The sequence below is a fragment of the Chamaea fasciata genome, unplaced genomic scaffold (genome assembly GCF_029207755.1).
Source record: "Chamaea fasciata isolate MVZ Bird 193981 ecotype frontalis unplaced genomic scaffold, bChaFas1.0.hap1 SCAF_1, whole genome shotgun sequence".
Lineage (NCBI taxonomy): Eukaryota > Metazoa > Chordata > Aves > Passeriformes > Sylviidae > Chamaea > Chamaea fasciata.
Genome location: NW_027094086.1, coordinates 1,969,835 through 1,986,296, shown reverse-complemented (window position 1 = coordinate 1,986,296; position 16,462 = coordinate 1,969,835). Strand labels below are relative to the sequence as shown.

The following is a 16,462-nucleotide window of genomic DNA, read 5'->3' as shown; positions in this document are numbered from 1 at the left end:
GTGCTCAAAACCTTTCCCAGGGCTTATTCCACCCCTGACAGAGACAGAAGGGAATTTTTTAGGGCCTCCTGAGCCCTACAAGCTGTCTAAGCCTTACCTAACTGCTCTGTCAAACCACAGCTTCCACATATTTATCAGGTTTGAAGCAGGTCAGGTTTCTTCCCTGCCTTTGCTTACAGGAATAATCCCAATTTTTTCAGTGTTTAAGATCCAACCTCAATTTCCAGTCTCATTTAACTTAGGCTTGTCTTAACTCCACTGAGATAAAAGGAAGCCAGTGTTTTCCAGTGTCATCTTTTGGTGTGAATCCTGTTGTCCCACTCTCCTCATTACTGGGGTTTTCTTTTCCATTAGGATCCCATTTTGTCCTTGACAGTGGCAGTGGAATTCCACCTGGGAAGGCCAGGAGGGTGTTGCCACTTCCAAAATCAGCCTCCCCCCAACCCCAACACACACCTGGACACCGCCTGTGGTTGTTTGAGTTGGGTTTTGGGTTTGTTTCCAGGGCTCCATCTCTCCGTAGCCTCCTGCTTATCTTTAGATCAAGGAATGCCTTAAAGGTAACAGACCTTAAAGGTCTTTCCTTGCCTCCACAATTTTACTGGGACACTCCCAAATTCTCTTTCCCTGAAGTCCGTCACTGCTGCACACTCAGCCCCTCTGCAGGAGCTCTGGTGTTTTGCCAGTGTTCTGCCTTATGGAAAAATCTCCAACCTTTCCAAGCCTTTAAGACAGAGTTAAGACAGTGGTTAAGTCCTTATATTAATATTTATATTCATGTTCATATTCCTTCAACCACACAGAATTCTCCCAAAAATTTCTTGGCACGGAATGACCTCCAGGTATGAGAGGAGGTCTCCATGGACATTTCCACTCCACAATCCACCCAGCAGCTTCACCGTGCCAACCCCACTGTGCTTTCCCGTTGCGGCACAACCACCTGGAATGCTGAAAGCACTGGATCTTCTCCAGTTTCATGGCATTGCTCAAATGTGCCTTGAGCTGCTCAGTTCCGAGCAAGGATCTGGATGGAACCAGGTCTGGTGGCTTTCACCAAGTGGATTTTTTTTTCCTATGTGCCCAGAAAGTTATGTTTTATCCATTTTTCTTTTTTAGTACCTGAACTCGGAGAGCACAGGAAAATAAAAGGACAATTTTCGCTCTCGTAGAGGAGGATTAGGGTGTAGGTCTCTCTCTGCCTTTGCCACAGCTCTGTCAGCTTTGTGTCATCCGTGGCTGTGGAGTGGAAATTTTCATTAGCAACGCTCCTCAGGTTACTGGGAGCCATCCTCCATCTGGGAAGAAGGAGAGGCTGCCAGGGCTGGCAGCAATATTCCCACACGTGTTGTCATAACAAGTCTGTGACAGGCAAAGCACCTCATTAAAGCACCTTCACTCACCTCATCTCCATCCCTAACATCTCCAAGTGCTCCAGTATTTCACAAACTTCGCCTCTTTGGCTTATTCAGCTGTTTTATGGGAAATTGCACAATGCTGGGGTTTTCCAGTTTGGATCACAACAAACCCAACGAAAAGTCTATCAGCTTTTCCAGCGAAATACAAAATGCCAGCGGCTCAATCCAAAGGGAGAAGTAAATAATTTATCCCCAGCCCCAAGAATTTGAAGACGTCTCCCCAAATATTGGATAAGATGCAAAATAAATTATGACGTTTGAAAGGGTTACCTTGATGTGGGTAAAGTGAAATCTGCTATCAGGAAGGTGCTGGAGTGGAAAATTTGATTGATTGCTCCATGTTGGGTTTATTTCCCAGCTTCAGGATAAAAAGTGGTAAACAACTGACTGCTTTCCAAAGGAAGGCTGAGCGTCCTGCTTTGCCAGCATGACCCAGGATCTGAAACCCTGTGATTTATCCCAATTCCAGATTTGGAAGCACTGGCCCCCAAGTGCTTCCCATGCCCAGCAGCTCAGTTAATAACCAAGGGATCCAGAAACCAGGCTCGATTTTGAACTGGATTTGGGGAAAACAGACATCTTTGGGCAGCCCCAGTTGTGCCAGCCCATGAAATCATTTCTCCAAAGCACGTGGAAGCCCAGCCTGCTGCCACTTGCCCCTTGACAGTTGTTGGCCAGTGCAACACGTGTGACACAAGCCAGCTCCGGGCTGGTGGAGCCAGACTGGAAGGAGCAAACAAACCTTGTCACATTCCCCATCCAAGCCCTGGCATGGGGCCACACCTGGCAGTGCCGGCCGTGTTTTTCCTTTTCCATGGGACCAGCCCCAGGACATAAACCTGGGGAAAAGCCGAGGCATGGCAGGAGTCTGCTCGTTGCAGTGATGTCACCTCGTCAGAGAACTCGTTCCTCTGCAAATCCCAATCCAGACTGGAGCTGGGCTCTCCCCTGATCACCCCAAGGGAATCCGCCCACAGGATCAACAACAGGTGGTGTTGGAGGGTGGGAAAACATATAAAGCTCCCTGGGAGCAGCTCTCTGGACCTGTCCTGGCTGCCTGGATCTGCTCTCAGTATGAAGAAGCTCCTGGTGGGATTCCTGCTGGGTCTGGCATTCGTGGAGTTGGGTAAGAGCTCCTCATTCCCAACACTCTAGGGCCCCCCTACCTGGAAAATTCCTGGGACGGGAGGGAGGGGAAAGACCTGGTAACCCCCCAGGTAGGGGAAATGATGCTTTTTGTGTTGAAGAAGGTCAAAGGAGAGGGTGAAATGGGAAAGGGGAGATTCCTGGTGGGAAGAGCTGTGATGCCTGACTGGGAGCGATGCACGTCCTTTGGATGTCTGTCACCCATATCCAGGGATGGAGGGGACAACCACAAGGCACAGGGCAGGGCCAGCCTGGGCAAGAGCTTGGAGTGCCAGCATCTACCTGAGCTGCCACCCTGTCCCTTCAGGAATGGCGTGGGATATGTTCACCCCAAGCTCCCAACATCCCTAAAACCTCCCAGCTGGCTGCTTGAAGTGCTGAAAGCCAGAAGGTGAAGCTCTGGTATAGATAAGGGTGGAGGTATGAGAAACAACTCCAAGGATATTGGGAAGTTTTTATTATAGCCCCCAACTCCAGGATTTTCCCTTATTTCAGGAGATAGGTGGGAATGGGAAATTCCCCTGGGTCTGTGATAGGTCTGGATGCTGGGCAAGCTGGCAGCAGGGTTTGGCCATGGCTGCGTCCTTCCTCTGTGCTGGTGTGACAAACCACAGCTACATCCCTGCCTGGAACAGGCATTCCAGTGGTGGCCGCAACCCAGAGGGGTTTAACCTACAGCCCACAGGTCCCAAAGATCCTCAGGCTCTTTCCTTGGGACCCTGGAAGATCTCAAAGGAAAGGCAGCCTGGACAGGGTTCAAACATCTCCATCCGCAGTCCTGTCTTGGATTTAACGGAATTTCTGAGAAACCACCCAAGGTCTCAGAGAATTTTTTGGAAACAGGGTTATCAAACCCATTTGCTCTACAGTTGAAACCAGGCAGAAATCATCTTTTTTTTTTTTTTTGGGGATGATCCAGAAGGAAGAAGCTGGTCTAGGCACCCCTGTCGTGGCTGAGGGATGTGTCTGTGACCACTCCTATCCCTAAGGTTTGATCTCAAGGAATAGAAGGTCCTGTTGGTCAGAGAGGAACAGGGAATTATTGGTTCAGATAAGGACGCAGAGCCGTCCCGTTCAGCTCTCCTGTCCCAGTCCTTAAGGATTTGGGCTTTCCTCTTCCGTGCCACCCTCCCATAAAACCCATGTCCTCTAAATGCCCCACCCAGAGTCAGTGAAAGATGAGGGGGTTGAGGTTTTCCTTCCTTAAGCCTGCTTTTAACTGGGATTAATTCCCCCAAGGCACTTCCCACCTCACCCATGAAAATGTTGAGGTTTGTGAATGGAAACCAGCTCACCCCAAGGGTTGCAGGGTGGTTTCTCGAGCGCCTGAAGCCAGAACTGCTCCATCCATCCTGCACATCCAGAGACATCCAGATGATTGTTGATGATGTGTTACCTCTGTTAAAATATGAAACAACCTCTCGTGGATCATTGGGAAGGGATCTAGTGAGGTTCTGAGCTGGGATAAACAGGGATGGCTCCACCACCGCTGTTTGCAGGGAGTATGGCCACAAGAACATTGAGATATTCCCATGAAAAAGAAAAAAAAAATTCCTTTTTACTTCTGCGAAGAGACAAAGAGAAGTTTTGCACCGTGCAGGCTCTACCCCACAGCTGAATTTTCCAAAGGAGCTGCTGCGAGGGAGCAGATGCCTTAAAAATTCCTTCTGAAGTCAGGTGTTCAAACAAATGCCTTCAAAAATATTTCTGCTTATCACAAAGCCCCAGAGGTTCCTCTGACAGCAGAACGGGAACAAAAAGAAAACCAAACAAACAGCGTCGGTGTTGAATTTTTACCAATAGATGGCACTGGACGCTTTCAGGTTGTTTTTTTCAGCGGGTGGAAGGAGGGTAGGAGAGAAAATCTCAAACCAGGCTGGTTTTTGTCACCAAGCCACAGCAGCAGGACTTTGGAAAATGCACACTCCCGGTGTCTGCTGGCTGTGGAGGGACAGCGCTCACTCTGAGGCTTTTGAGAGCTGCTGTGACTAAGATTTGCATATTTAGAGATGTCCCCCCCTCAGGTGGCAGCCAGCAAGGGTTTGTAAAATCTCCTCTTTAAAAATCAGCAGTAGCCCCTGATAAGAGCCCACACTTCAGCCCTCAGGATCTCCGATACAGCTCTGAAATTCAAATCCTGCTCTCAGCTGCTGATTCCCGCAGAATTTCCCTCAAACCAGCAGGAAGGAGCTGTGGCTGTGAGGGGAGGGATGGGGGAACTGCCGCTGTCACAGCTGGGGAATGCTGCTCTCAGGAGCTGGTTTTCACAGTCATGGAATATATCCTGATTTCGAAAGGACCCACAAGGATTATCAAAGTCCAGCTCCTCGCCCTGCACAGGACATCCCTACAATCCTACCCTGTGCCTGAGAGAGTTGTCCAAACTCTTCCTGAACTCTTGATGCTGTGACCTTTCCCTGGGGAGCCTGTTCCAGTGCCTGACCACGTTTTTCCCGGATATCCAACATAAATCTCCCCTGAAACAGTTTCAGGCCATTCCCTTGGATTCTGTCACTACTCCAGAGAGAAGAGATCAGTGCCGCCCCTCCACTTCCCCTCATGAGGAAGATGTAGATCCTGAAAAGTCTCCCCTCAGCCTCCTCTCCTCCAGGCTGAATTCTCACAGAGGAAGCTCAGACCCACCAAAGCTCGTCAAGGAACAGGCCCCTCTAAATCCCTCTTTTTCGGGCTGCTGAGCCTCCAAAGTCATGCTCAGTCTCCTGCAACACCACCCTGGTCCTCCAGTGCTGGGATTTGATCTTTTCCCCCCTGGCACATCTATGCTTTGCCATTGCCTCCAGACACACTTAATTTTGGACACTGCAGCATTTTGGTCAAAAAGCTGCAGGTTTGGGTCTGTCTTCCTCTGCTGTGTCACCTCAGAGCCCTTCTGTCCCCTCTGCAGCCCAGTCCCTACGATGTTACACCTGCAAGGAGCCCACAGACATTTCCAACTGCAGGACAGCCATCGTGTGTCCCCCCAAAGCCACCGTGTGCACCACGACGCTGCACTCCGTGGAGACTGGTGAGTCCCACCACCCCCCCTGAGGGTTCCTGGGGACAAATCTGACAATTCCAGGATGGGTTGGGCTGGGAGGGAGATCACTAAACTCCAGACCTCCACATTCCACTATCCCAGGTTGCTCAAAACCCTGTCCAACCTGGCCTTGGACATTTCCAGGGATGGGGCAGCCACAGCTTCTCTGGGAAACCAGTTCCAGGGCATCACCACCCTCACAGGAAATAATTTCTTCCCAATTCCCCATCCAGCCCTGTGGGAAATGGATTTGTAGAGAATTTTTAAAGCCTGACATAAGGCTCACACAGCCTCCTGTCCCTGTGTGCAAACCTCGAGATAAAGCGTACTTAGGCCAGGGAATAGGACAGGCATTGTTGAGAGAGAAACTGAACTGGAAACAACTTACAAATGATGACCTTGCAAATAGAACAGATTTTTTTTTTTTTTTTTTGAGAAATAGAACTATGAAAGGTGTATTGTAGCAAGACCCACGTGGGGTATTTTAATAGATGATTAGTTTAGAAGCTTTAGCAAAAATGTGTGGCAAAAGCTGATAGGACAAAAAGCGCTTATAATGAATTGTAATTAGGGAATAGTTTGGCTTCTGATTTTGACGGCGTGAATTGTAACATCTGTCCCGTCTCACCCTTCTCATGAGACTAAAAATAGAATATTTTTTAAAAACGCCTCTCAGTTGCCCCATTTCTGGGTCAGAAAAAGAGTTTTTCCATCTAACCCCACCCTCTGGCAGTGGGAAGCCATTCCCTGTGTCCTGTCACTCCATCCCTTGCCCAAAGTCCCTCTCCAGCTCTCCTGGAGCCCCTTCAGGCACTGGAAGGGGCTCTGAGGTCTCCCTGGAGCCTTCCCTTCCCCAGGTGAACACCTCTAGCTCTCCCAGCCTGGCTCCAGAGCAGAGGGGCTCCAGCCCTTGGAGCATCTCCGTGGCCTCCTCTGGACCTGTTCCAGCAATTCCCTGTCTTTGTCATGTCAGGACCCCTTGGCTGGAGGCAGCTCTTCAGGTGGGGTCTCACTGGAACAGAGAGGGAGAATCACCTCCCTCAATCTGCTGGCCACACTTCCCTCTCCCCATCCCAGTCCCATCTTGGATTATCCTTTAATAAAAGCCCAGGTGGAATTATCCCACTTTAAAGAGGGAAGGGGAGAAATCTATCAGATTTGGAGCCTCACAGTGAAGTATCAGAACTCATTGCACTTGTTCCCTCTGTATTGCCTTTCCTACCCCGGTATCTCAATGGACCCTGAATTTATAGACTGCAAACATCTACAGGGAATTGTGTCCCTTCTCCATGCTGGAATGATTTTGGAAGGAGCGGGAGGGTGAGAGAGAGTCAGCAGAGAGAACTGGCAGACCTGTTCCCACAAAAAACAGGCTGGACTAGAGGCACCCATGGATTAGGGATGTCCAACGCCTCCGCTGTCAGCGTTTCTCAACCCCATTTTCCTTCACGACTTTTTCCCCTTTCACCTCCTCCTCCTCCTCTCCAATCCGTCTCTCCCAGGTTATCCCTTTTTTGGCAACATCACCGTGACCAGGGCCTGTGAGGAGGAATGCTTGCCCTTCAACGGGATAGGAGCATCCAAGCCCAAATCCTGCTGCTACACCGACCTGTGCACGGATGACACCAAGAGCAGCACCGGGGTGAGGAGCAGCCCTGCAGCGCTGGCTCTGGTGGCCATGGTGGCTCTCACCATCCTCCAGTGCTCCCTGTGAGGTCACAAGTGTCCCAGCTCCAGCCCAAAGCCCACCACTCTCCCTGCCAAGCTGCCTCATGAACTCTTAGACGCTTTGGGAATGTTCTTTGCTGACGTGTGGCTTCACCCCATCCTCAACATTGGATTCAAGCCAAGAATTTGGGCACGTGGACTTAAACCCCTCAGATCTCCAGATTCCAGCTGTTTCAGCAGATGTTCCTCACCTTCAGCTGCTTCTGCCCCTCAGGACCCACCGAGAACGATTTGGGTTGGAAGGAACCTGAAAGATCATCCAGTTCCAACCCCCTGCCATGGGCAGGGACACCTTCCATTATCCCAGGTTGCTCCAAGCCCCGTCCAACCTGGCCTGGAACACTTCCAGGGATGGGGCTACCACAGCTTCAGCTTTTTTGGGCAACCTGTGCCATGTCCTGACTGAGAGGAACGGATGGATCTGGGCCCAGTTACCTCCTGCCCATCAGGGTGTGGGTGGCAACTGCTGAGAGCTGGTGCTTAATTACAAGGATAAGCTAAGGAATGAGTTCAGAAGGGCTTGGCTTCCACATGGGAATGGGATGGATTTCTGGAAAGCTCAGAACACCTCCTGGACTGACAGACCAGTGTAGGTCAGACCTGCAACTCAAATTTCCAAGTTTGGCCAGACAAACATGCCCTGCCCCCTCAGCTTCTGCCTGAGCTCAGGTTGCACTTGGAACTCCCAGATTTCCCTTTCCAGATGTTTTAAAGACTATTCCAAGCAAATTTTTCTCTCATTCTGCCCTCCCTTCAGAGCAGAAACTGCAGGATAGGAAAAATAATGGTTGTCCCAGACACTCAGCTCTGGGAAAAATCAGTTAAAAGTGCTGGGATCCCAGCTGTGGGATTGCTTGAAGCAGATGTGGGATTGATTCTGTCTGCTGTAAAAGCAGCTGGAGTGGAAGCAGATATGAATGAGCCAGGTGTGCCCAGCTCACAGAGATGCAGGAAATTTGCCATTCCCTCTGTTCCAATTGCCAGGGATCAGCCAGATGGTCGGGAAGCAAGGGTAGAGTGGAGCATGGATACACCCCATGCACCATCCCTGTGTGTTCACGGCATCCCTGCAACCTCCTCTGTGGCAAAGTCCATTTTTCCTCCATTTTTTTTTTTCCTTTTTCCACTCTCTTTCCACAAGAAACTGAAGTAGGGGGCTCTGTTTCCTCGCTGCACAGAGGGAATAGTTTCTCAAGGTCTGTCTCAGTACCACAGAAGAAAACTCTGACAATTTTGCATTCCTCAGCAGAGGTGAGCTCAGGAGGATGATGAGCCCTTTTTCCCTGGAGGTAGAAGCCCTCAGAGCTCCACTAAAACACTGACAGCTTCCCTGAAAACCCCCTGGCAGTGCTGAGATCTACAGGGAGCAAATGCCACGGAGAGGATAATAATTGGAAGCTACTCAAATCCCAGTATTCCACCCACCCTGGCAGACACTGAGCACCAGCCCCAGCTTCCCACTCGTCTGCTCTGTTTTTCCCTGCTTCAAAACCAGTCGGATGTGTCAGGCCAGAAGCAAAGCTCCATCCCTGCCATCCTCAGATCACATTCCTGTCTTTTTCATCCTGGCTTCCAGCTCTGTCTCCTGCGGCCTTTCCACATTTTCTGCAGGGTCCTGGCCTCTGCTTTCCACGTGTGGATGGGGCAGGGTCTGGATACAGAGGGACTGGGGGATAGAGGGTTCCCTTCTGGGTGAGAATTTCGTAAATAAAGTAGGATTCTCTGGTTTTCAGCCTGCAGCATCTTTTTTTCGTGCTTGATATTCCTGTGGAAAAGGCATGTGGGGCAGCACAGGATGCAGGGAGGGAGTCTCTGACTTGTTTTCAGCTCCCAAACTGCCCTGTGCCAGACGGGGGAAAACCACACACAGGGATGGGCAAGGGAGTGCAAAAATCCTCCTTGGAAGAGACAGATTTAAGGCTATCCCTGCTGGAAAAGGAAGGGAAGAAGGGTAAAATACAATCCAGTGGGACTGGAGGCTCTTTTGGGATATGCACTGGGAGAACTGGAGCTAAAGGGAAAGTGGCTGAGCTCAGGATCGAGGCCAACGGGAGGCTGGGAGTGACTGTGCTGTGCTGCAGAGATGCTCCATGTGGGGACTGTCCCCTTGTGTCACCAGAGCTGGCTGTGAGTGAGCATCCTGCCCCTCCCAGCCTCCTGTCACCCAGGACTTACCTGCCAATGTAACCCACGAGTTTCTACTAGAGCCAAAACAAACCCTAAAGCAGATTTTTTTAATCTTCAAAGCACCTCTAATATGTTCCTTGATTAGGAGAGGTGACAAACCCTTCACACAGGGGTTCACAAAATGGCTTTTTTTTTTTGCGTTACAAGCCACCTGCTCACACTGTGGCAGCCACAAGGCTGAGCAGTTGTCACCGGGAGCACTTTAAAAAAATAGAATTTGCTGTTTCTTTGGTTATTGATGTTATTTATCCCTCCCTTTGCTCCTCAGGAGTTAAACCCAGCGAGTGCCACTGCCCCAGGAAATGCAGGAGATTCAAAGGCCTGGCCGGACTTCTGCGTCACAGGGTCGAGCAGACACAGGGAGGGAGAAGTTTAAATATAGGCTGGAGAAAATAGAACAGAGGAATATGTGTCTCCAAAGGGCCAGAAAAAGACCTGCAACCTCTTGGCCCTGCCGGGTGAGGCTTCACAGCCAGAGGAATCCAGAGCTGGCGCTGCTCTGCTGAAGGATTTTTCTTGTCCCTCTGAGGGCTCGCTCTTCCCAGCACATCCAGAGGTTTTTTTCTCCAAATTTGAGGGCATTCCTCGTTGCCTTATTCTTTATCTGGCCAAAAAAAAATTTGCCTTTTCCACTGCCTTCCAGCCCTTCTGCAAACGTGGGGCAGCACTAGAGTTATACAGAGTCATGGGATGGTTTGGGTGGGGAGAGAGCTTCAAGATCATCAAATTCCAACCCCTTGCCATGGGCAGGGACAACTTCCACTATCCCAGGCTGTTCCAAGCCCTGTCCAAGCTGGCCTGGAACACTTCCAGGGATGGGGCAGCCACAGCTTCTCTGGGCAAGCTGTGCCAGGGCCTCACCACCCTCACTGGGAGGAATTTTTTCCTGACCTGCATCTCCTGCTTCCAGTTACAAACCCGAAGTGCTTTTTACCACCCGGAAATTAGAGACTGAAGAACAAGAGAGGCTCATCTGTGAGGGTATTCCATCTGGGATACCCAGTTGAGTCCCACCTCCAGCCAAAAATCAGGGCTATATAATGAGCCTTGAGTAGCCTTTAGTTGTGAGCTCCACGATTCCAGAAGGTGGAGTGGGCATCCCAAAAGATAATCCCTCCTCTGGACAGACACAACACCGAGCTTGGATTCAAACTGAAGGAGGAGCCAGGTTCAATCCTGGTTTGCCCTGAGCAGGATTCCCAGAGAAGCATCACGGGAACAGCAGGATTAATATTTAAAGGACTGGGTTTTCCAGCAGGGATCATTTCCAGTTGCTTTCCACAGCAGGACACTGGTCAGGCCACGAGTGGTGGTTGTTATCCCAGCATGCCCCGATTGCAGAGGTGGGAAACAACAGGAGATGTTTGGCTGCTTCGTTTTTTAAAAATCTTATCTATTTTATCATCTTTGAGACTGAGAGAGAGGAATAAAGCCCCACTTGGAATACACATTAGATGTGAAAGAGAGATGAGACAAGGGCAGAAATTATTGCAGTATTCCAAGAGCAGGAAAAAAGAAGGGGATATTTTTTGCAGTCGGGACATTGCATGTAAAACAGAGCTCTGATGTCATCAAATACAGAGAGGACTTGTAGTTCTTGCTAAAAATACTTATCTAGAATATAAATATACATTAGAGTGTAGCTGCGAGGCTTCTGGAGAGCTCTGCCACAGCCTTGTATTTACAGAGAGGGATTTAAATGTTTAATTCTGCACCCTCAAAGGAAAGTCACTCCATCTGAAGGAGTTATTAATTATGGAATGAGCCTGGCAGCACTGAAGTACAGCAGCACTGATATCATTTTCAATATCACTCACAGATTATTTCTCATCTCAAACCTATCATGTGCACTTTTTTTCCGGTCTTAAAATAGAGCTATTTTCCCATATTAGGGTTTGGAGGGCTTGGAGCATCTGCCTCTGACACGGCAGCACATCCTCTCTTGGATATCTTCATTTTTCTCCTGCTTGACTCTCGCATCCCTAATTCCAGAGGAACACAGAAGCCTCTTTCCCTCTTTATTCTGCACAGCCTCAGGCCTGAAAACAAAGCCTAAAAATGAGGTGAAAAGAACCTTTCAGTGTCAGCAGCAGATGTGTTGAGGGGGAAGGAAGTGGAGCACAGCGTCGTGGTTGGGATCTTAATTTAGAAAAGTCATTTTGGGTCACTTGGATACGGGAGAGATGCTCAGAGTGCTGTAAAAGGCTGGGGCAGATGGTCTCGGTGGGCTCCACCTCCAGCACAGACCTGGGGCTGCACTCTGCACATTCCCATCAGGTTGGAAAACACATGGGATGTGTTTTAATCCCTCTGTGCCCTGGCCTGGGTCCTGATCCCTTTTATCCCTCAGCCCCCGTTGGACAGATGGGAATTGTCACACGTTGGTGGGCCCAGCCACACATTTTTTAGGACTGAGCTTTAAGTTTGTGAATATCCTCAGTAAATGTGGGTGAGGATGTTGTGCCTTGGGGGGAAACAGTTTCGCACTAGCTCATGGGTGGGCAAATTGCTGAAATCCATGAGATCCATCATGCTGCAGGGAACTGAAAGCCAAAACATGAAATCCATGGATCAGAGTCCCAGAAACCTACTCCAGAATCTGAACAAAAATCCAACAGGCTGCCTTTGGCCAGCAGGTCCCTTAATGGAATTATGGAATGGTTTGGGTGGGGTGGGTCTGTAAAAATCCTCAAATTCCAACCCCTTGCCATGGGACACCTTCCACTATCCCAGGTTGCTCCGAGCCCTGTCCAACCTTGCCTGGAACACTTCCAGGGATGGGGCAGCCACAGCTTCTCTGGGAAACCTCTGCCAGGGCCTCCCCACCTTCACAGACAAGAATTTCTCCCCAGTATCCCATTGATCCCTGCCCTCAGTCAGTGGGAAACCATTCCCCCTTGTCCTGGCACTCCAGGCCTGTGTAATACAAGGGGTGAATATGTTTTCTGTCTTCAGGTCTTTCCTGCCCATTCCATGGACAATGTGATGTTTCTCCAGTCACACTCCTGTATCGAGACACAGTTCAACTCTTGTTTTAATGCACAGCCTTGCCCTGGACTCCCCATCCAGGAGCAGCAGAGTTATTCCTGTCTCGTTGGGACTGGGACATCCATCCCTTCACATCCTTACAAAAGAAATGGGTTTCACTCAATAAGCAGGGAAGGAGATGTAAGAGATTTCCTGGAAAAGCAGGCTGGGTGAAGTCAAAGCGCTCCAGTGTCGGTGCACTTGCTCCTGCAGTACCTTTGGATTTAGAAACATGGAACCACAGGGTATTTCCTGAGTTGGAAGGGACCCACAAGGATCATCCAGTCCAGCTCCTGGCCTTGCACAGGACCCCCAAAAATATCACCAGAGGAGCAGAGTGAGGAGCTTGGGATGATTGGGGGACAACCTGCTCCTTCTCTGAGGCCTGCTGCTCCACACATTCCTTGGCTGCTCCTTGAGTTCCCTGGAAGAGGCACAAACATGGGCTGGGGCTGAAGGCTTTGCCTCCCCAAAATCCCGGGGGCGGGTGGAAATCTGCCAGTCGAAACTGTGCCCTGGGCAGTGGCAGGACTCCAGAGGGTGGCTGGGAGCCAGCAGGGACGGGAGATGCTTGCAGAGGGACGTGCCACTGCTCCCTGTGAGGAAGATCTGATCCAAAGTGGGATTCCTGGGAACAGGCTCACTGTGAGCTGATTATCAACGTGCTTCGATGTCGTCCTTCCTCATGGACCTTCTGAATCCTTAAAAAGGTGTCTTCAGTCACTTTAACAGAACCTTTTCCACCCAAAAATCTGTTTTCTGAAACCCGCAGGGCCTCCAGAAACTCCTACCGTGCAGAGAATCCAAAGCAGCAGCTCTGTGTCGTTACCTGCTCGTGCACAAAGCCACGATCAGATGAGCCTTGTCCTTACAAAGCCGGGCTCAAAACAAGCCAGACGTCATTCCCAATCTTTCCTGGCTGCTGCCAATCTCCAGGGAGGGAAGCCACGGGGGAAGAGGTGTTTTTAGCATCAAGACAGCTGTCACTGTGTTGGGGGATTGCCACCCAAATCTGAAAAAGAAACAAACACCCGGGGGATGGTGACAGACTTTGACGCACACAGCAGAGCAGGAAAGTCATCCTGGAAAGGAGGGGAGAGTGAACAGCAAAATATCTGACTTTTCCCCACAAAACGAGGGGTTTTAAACAAAATGCCATTGTCCACCATCCATGGGCAGCTTAAGAACTTTGGGGAATGCAACTAGGAAGGGGTTTTATCCTACTGGTGCCCCCTTGGATCACAAAACGGGTTTATGAAATCTTATTTTTGTCTGTTCCAGCCCTCTGCAAAGATGTCACAGCCTGGTGGGGCTCTTCAAGCACAGAGAGCCGGTCTTGATGTCTCAAGGGGCTTTTACTACTCTCAAGGAGCACATGCCTAGGATCTCCTAAAAGTCAACGCCCACCCTTATTCCTATTCTATTTTTTATTTCTTCTTTGAAGAAAAAAAAAAAACAAAACTGAAATCTGTGTACCTTTGTGGCTTACATTTCAGACTTTCACAGCTGTGATGGTCAAAAACCACCTGGAGAATAAATTTCTGCTCTTCTTCTCCCTGCTCTTGGGTGGTATTTCCATGGGCCCCAGCCTGTTCTGATCTGCTCTTGGAAGATCAGCACTCCAAGCCCAATAATTATCATTATTTGTGACTGTCACCTTGAGAAATCCAAGCCCTGTGCAAGATGTCACCAGTTAGGAGAACATCACAAAAATGGTCCTTGGAGGATTTGTCGTTTTCTGTCTCCTGGGTTGGATAAAGGAGCTGAGATTTTTTATTCAGACAATCTCTGAGCTACAATATTACCCCTTTATAAAGGTAATTCATGAATCTTTACTCCATAGAAAAACACAGTTAAGAGTCCCTCTAGTGTTCCCCTATTTTTGGAATAAAATGCAGTTCCTGCCAGGAGGCTGCTTTGAAAAGGGAAGGAAACATCAGGTGTGTGGAGACAAGCACTCACTTTGTGCTCAGGGGACAATCATTTGGTCGCACAAGTGCATCTAAAACCTATAGAAATTCTGTGTCACGTGAGAAATGGCAGCACAGCAAAAAAATGGATCCTCCTGCACGGAATTCCCTTTTTATCTGGAAAAGGAGAGGAGAGGAGAGGAGAGGAGAGGAGAGGAGAGGAGAGGAGAGGAGAGGAGAGGAGAGGAGAGGAGAGGAGAGGAGAGGAGAGGAGAGGAGAGGAGAGGAGAGGAGAGGAGAGGAGAGGAGAGGAGAGGAGAGGAGAGGAGAGGAGAGGAGAGGAGAGGAGAGGAGAGGAGAGGAGAGGAGAGGAGAGGAGAGGAGAGGAGAGGAGAGGAGAGGAGAGGAGAGGAGAGGAGAGGAGAGGAGAGGAGAGGAGAGGAGAGGAGAGGAGAGGAGAGGAGAGGAGAGGAGAGGAGAGGAGAGGAGAGGAGAGGAGCTCTTCCAGTTGGAAGTGACCTACAATGACCATCTAATCCAACTGCCCGACCACCTGTGAACCGATCAAAAGTTAAACCTTGTTATAAATGGCATTATCCAGGTATTTTTTAAGCACTGAGAGGTTTGGAACACCAATCACCTCTCTGGGAAGCCTATCCCAGTGTTTGACCCCCCTCTCTGTGAAGAAATCCCTCCTAATTTCTAGTCTAAGATGGGGTGTTCAGCACCTCTTTTTTCTTTCATCCAGGTCTTTTATTCAGTGTCATTTCTCCACCTGCCACGATTCCATGGATTTTTCCAAGCTTTGGAGCTCAACCTTCCTCCACCCCACAGGTAGACAGCTGGGTTCCCCACCCTGAACTGCTCAGGGAATCTCTGCTCAAGCTGAGAATTCCCAGGAACCCGAGACAGAGTGATGGAATCCATCCTGATCCATGTCCCAACCTCTGAACCAGAAGTGTATGGATTAGGAGCCCTGGGGAGTGCCTGGGGTTTTTTGGGAAGACCAGGACAGCAGGAAGATGGATGGATGGATGGATGGATGGATGGATGGATGGATGGATGGATGGATGGATGGATGGATGGATGGAGCTGTGTTCTTGTTTCTCCCTCATTGCTCAATAACCTCATTTATTTTGGCAGCCTCCTGCCAGCCCTGGAGGCCAAGGAAGAGTTAATGGGTTTCATGGAATCCTGTAATCATCCAAACTCCGGAACAACATGTAACAAACATTATTGGTTCGTTAAGGATTAGGTGCACCTGAGCTTAATGAGGCTGTTAGGAGTTTGTAGGAGCTGACTAAAAGCCCCCAGATGTTTCCAGCTGGACTGGCTCCAAGATCCTCATGCATTGTTTTTGGGGACAGGGAGTGGCAGAGTCACCTCCTCCCAGCGCTGAGGTAGAAATAACCCCAGGAAATGTCCCTGCTGTGTCCTGGGTTCCCCCAATCCCAAGGGAATGGGTATCCCATGGGGATGGGTGGCAGGATGTTCCTCTCTGCAGCCCAGGCAGGTCCAGTCCAGAGTGGGATTGTGGTTTTTTTCCCGATCACAGGAGGAGAAATGAGGCTGAACGATTCCTCTTCCTCATTTTACAGCATTGCTTCTCCCCTGGAAACTCAAAGTTCTGTCCCTGGGCTGTATCCTACTACCCTACAGGTGTGGAAAGATGCATGGAATTAGTCACCACTGGAGTAAACAGCTTTTTTAAGGAAAGCAACCCCATGACAGACCTGAGCTGTTGAAATGCAGCACTGTTATTTCCAATATTTTTTTCAAATTCCTTGCGAGGCTTTATCCCGCTCTATTTTTGGGATCCAGATGTAGGTTTTCCTTATAAATAGCTGCATATTCTAATTCTGGTTGATAACTGGGACAAGGATGCACTGGGTATCCAGACCTTGGTTTTGGGGGGTGGAGAATGCAACATTTCCAGCCAAGCTTTCTGTGAGATCCTCCTCTCAGGAAAACTTTGCACCTGGAAAGTGTTCCGAATTCCTTGGATACAGCCA

At 49.6% G+C, this 16,462-nt stretch overlaps 1 protein-coding gene across 1 annotated transcript; it reads left to right on the top strand.

Moving 5' to 3' along the window:
- Window positions 1-2,486: 2,486 nt before the first annotated feature.
- Window positions 2,487-9,033, top strand: LOC136301146 (ly6/PLAUR domain-containing protein 2-like). Its single transcript, XM_066204013.1, has 3 exons — window positions 2,487-2,541; window positions 5,467-5,586; window positions 7,101-9,033. Exons 1-3 carry the CDS (start codon window positions 2,490-2,492, stop codon window positions 7,310-7,312), a joined length of 384 nt encoding a protein of 127 aa, XP_066060110.1. The 5' UTR covers window positions 2,487-2,489; the 3' UTR covers window positions 7,313-9,033.
- Window positions 9,034-16,462: the final 7,429 nt, after the last annotated feature.

Coding starts and splice junctions, on each gene's coding strand:
- LOC136301146 (XM_066204013.1), top strand. CDS start 2,490: ATGAAGAAGCTCCTGGTGGGATTCCTGCTGGGTCTGGCATTCGTGGAG. Junction 2,542..5,466: donor TCTGGCATTCGTGGAGTTGG/GTAAGAGCTCCT, acceptor TCCCCTCTGCAG/CCCAGTCCCTACGATGTTAC. Junction 5,587..7,100: donor GCTGCACTCCGTGGAGACTG/GTGAGTCCCACC, acceptor CGTCTCTCCCAG/GTTATCCCTTTTTTGGCAAC.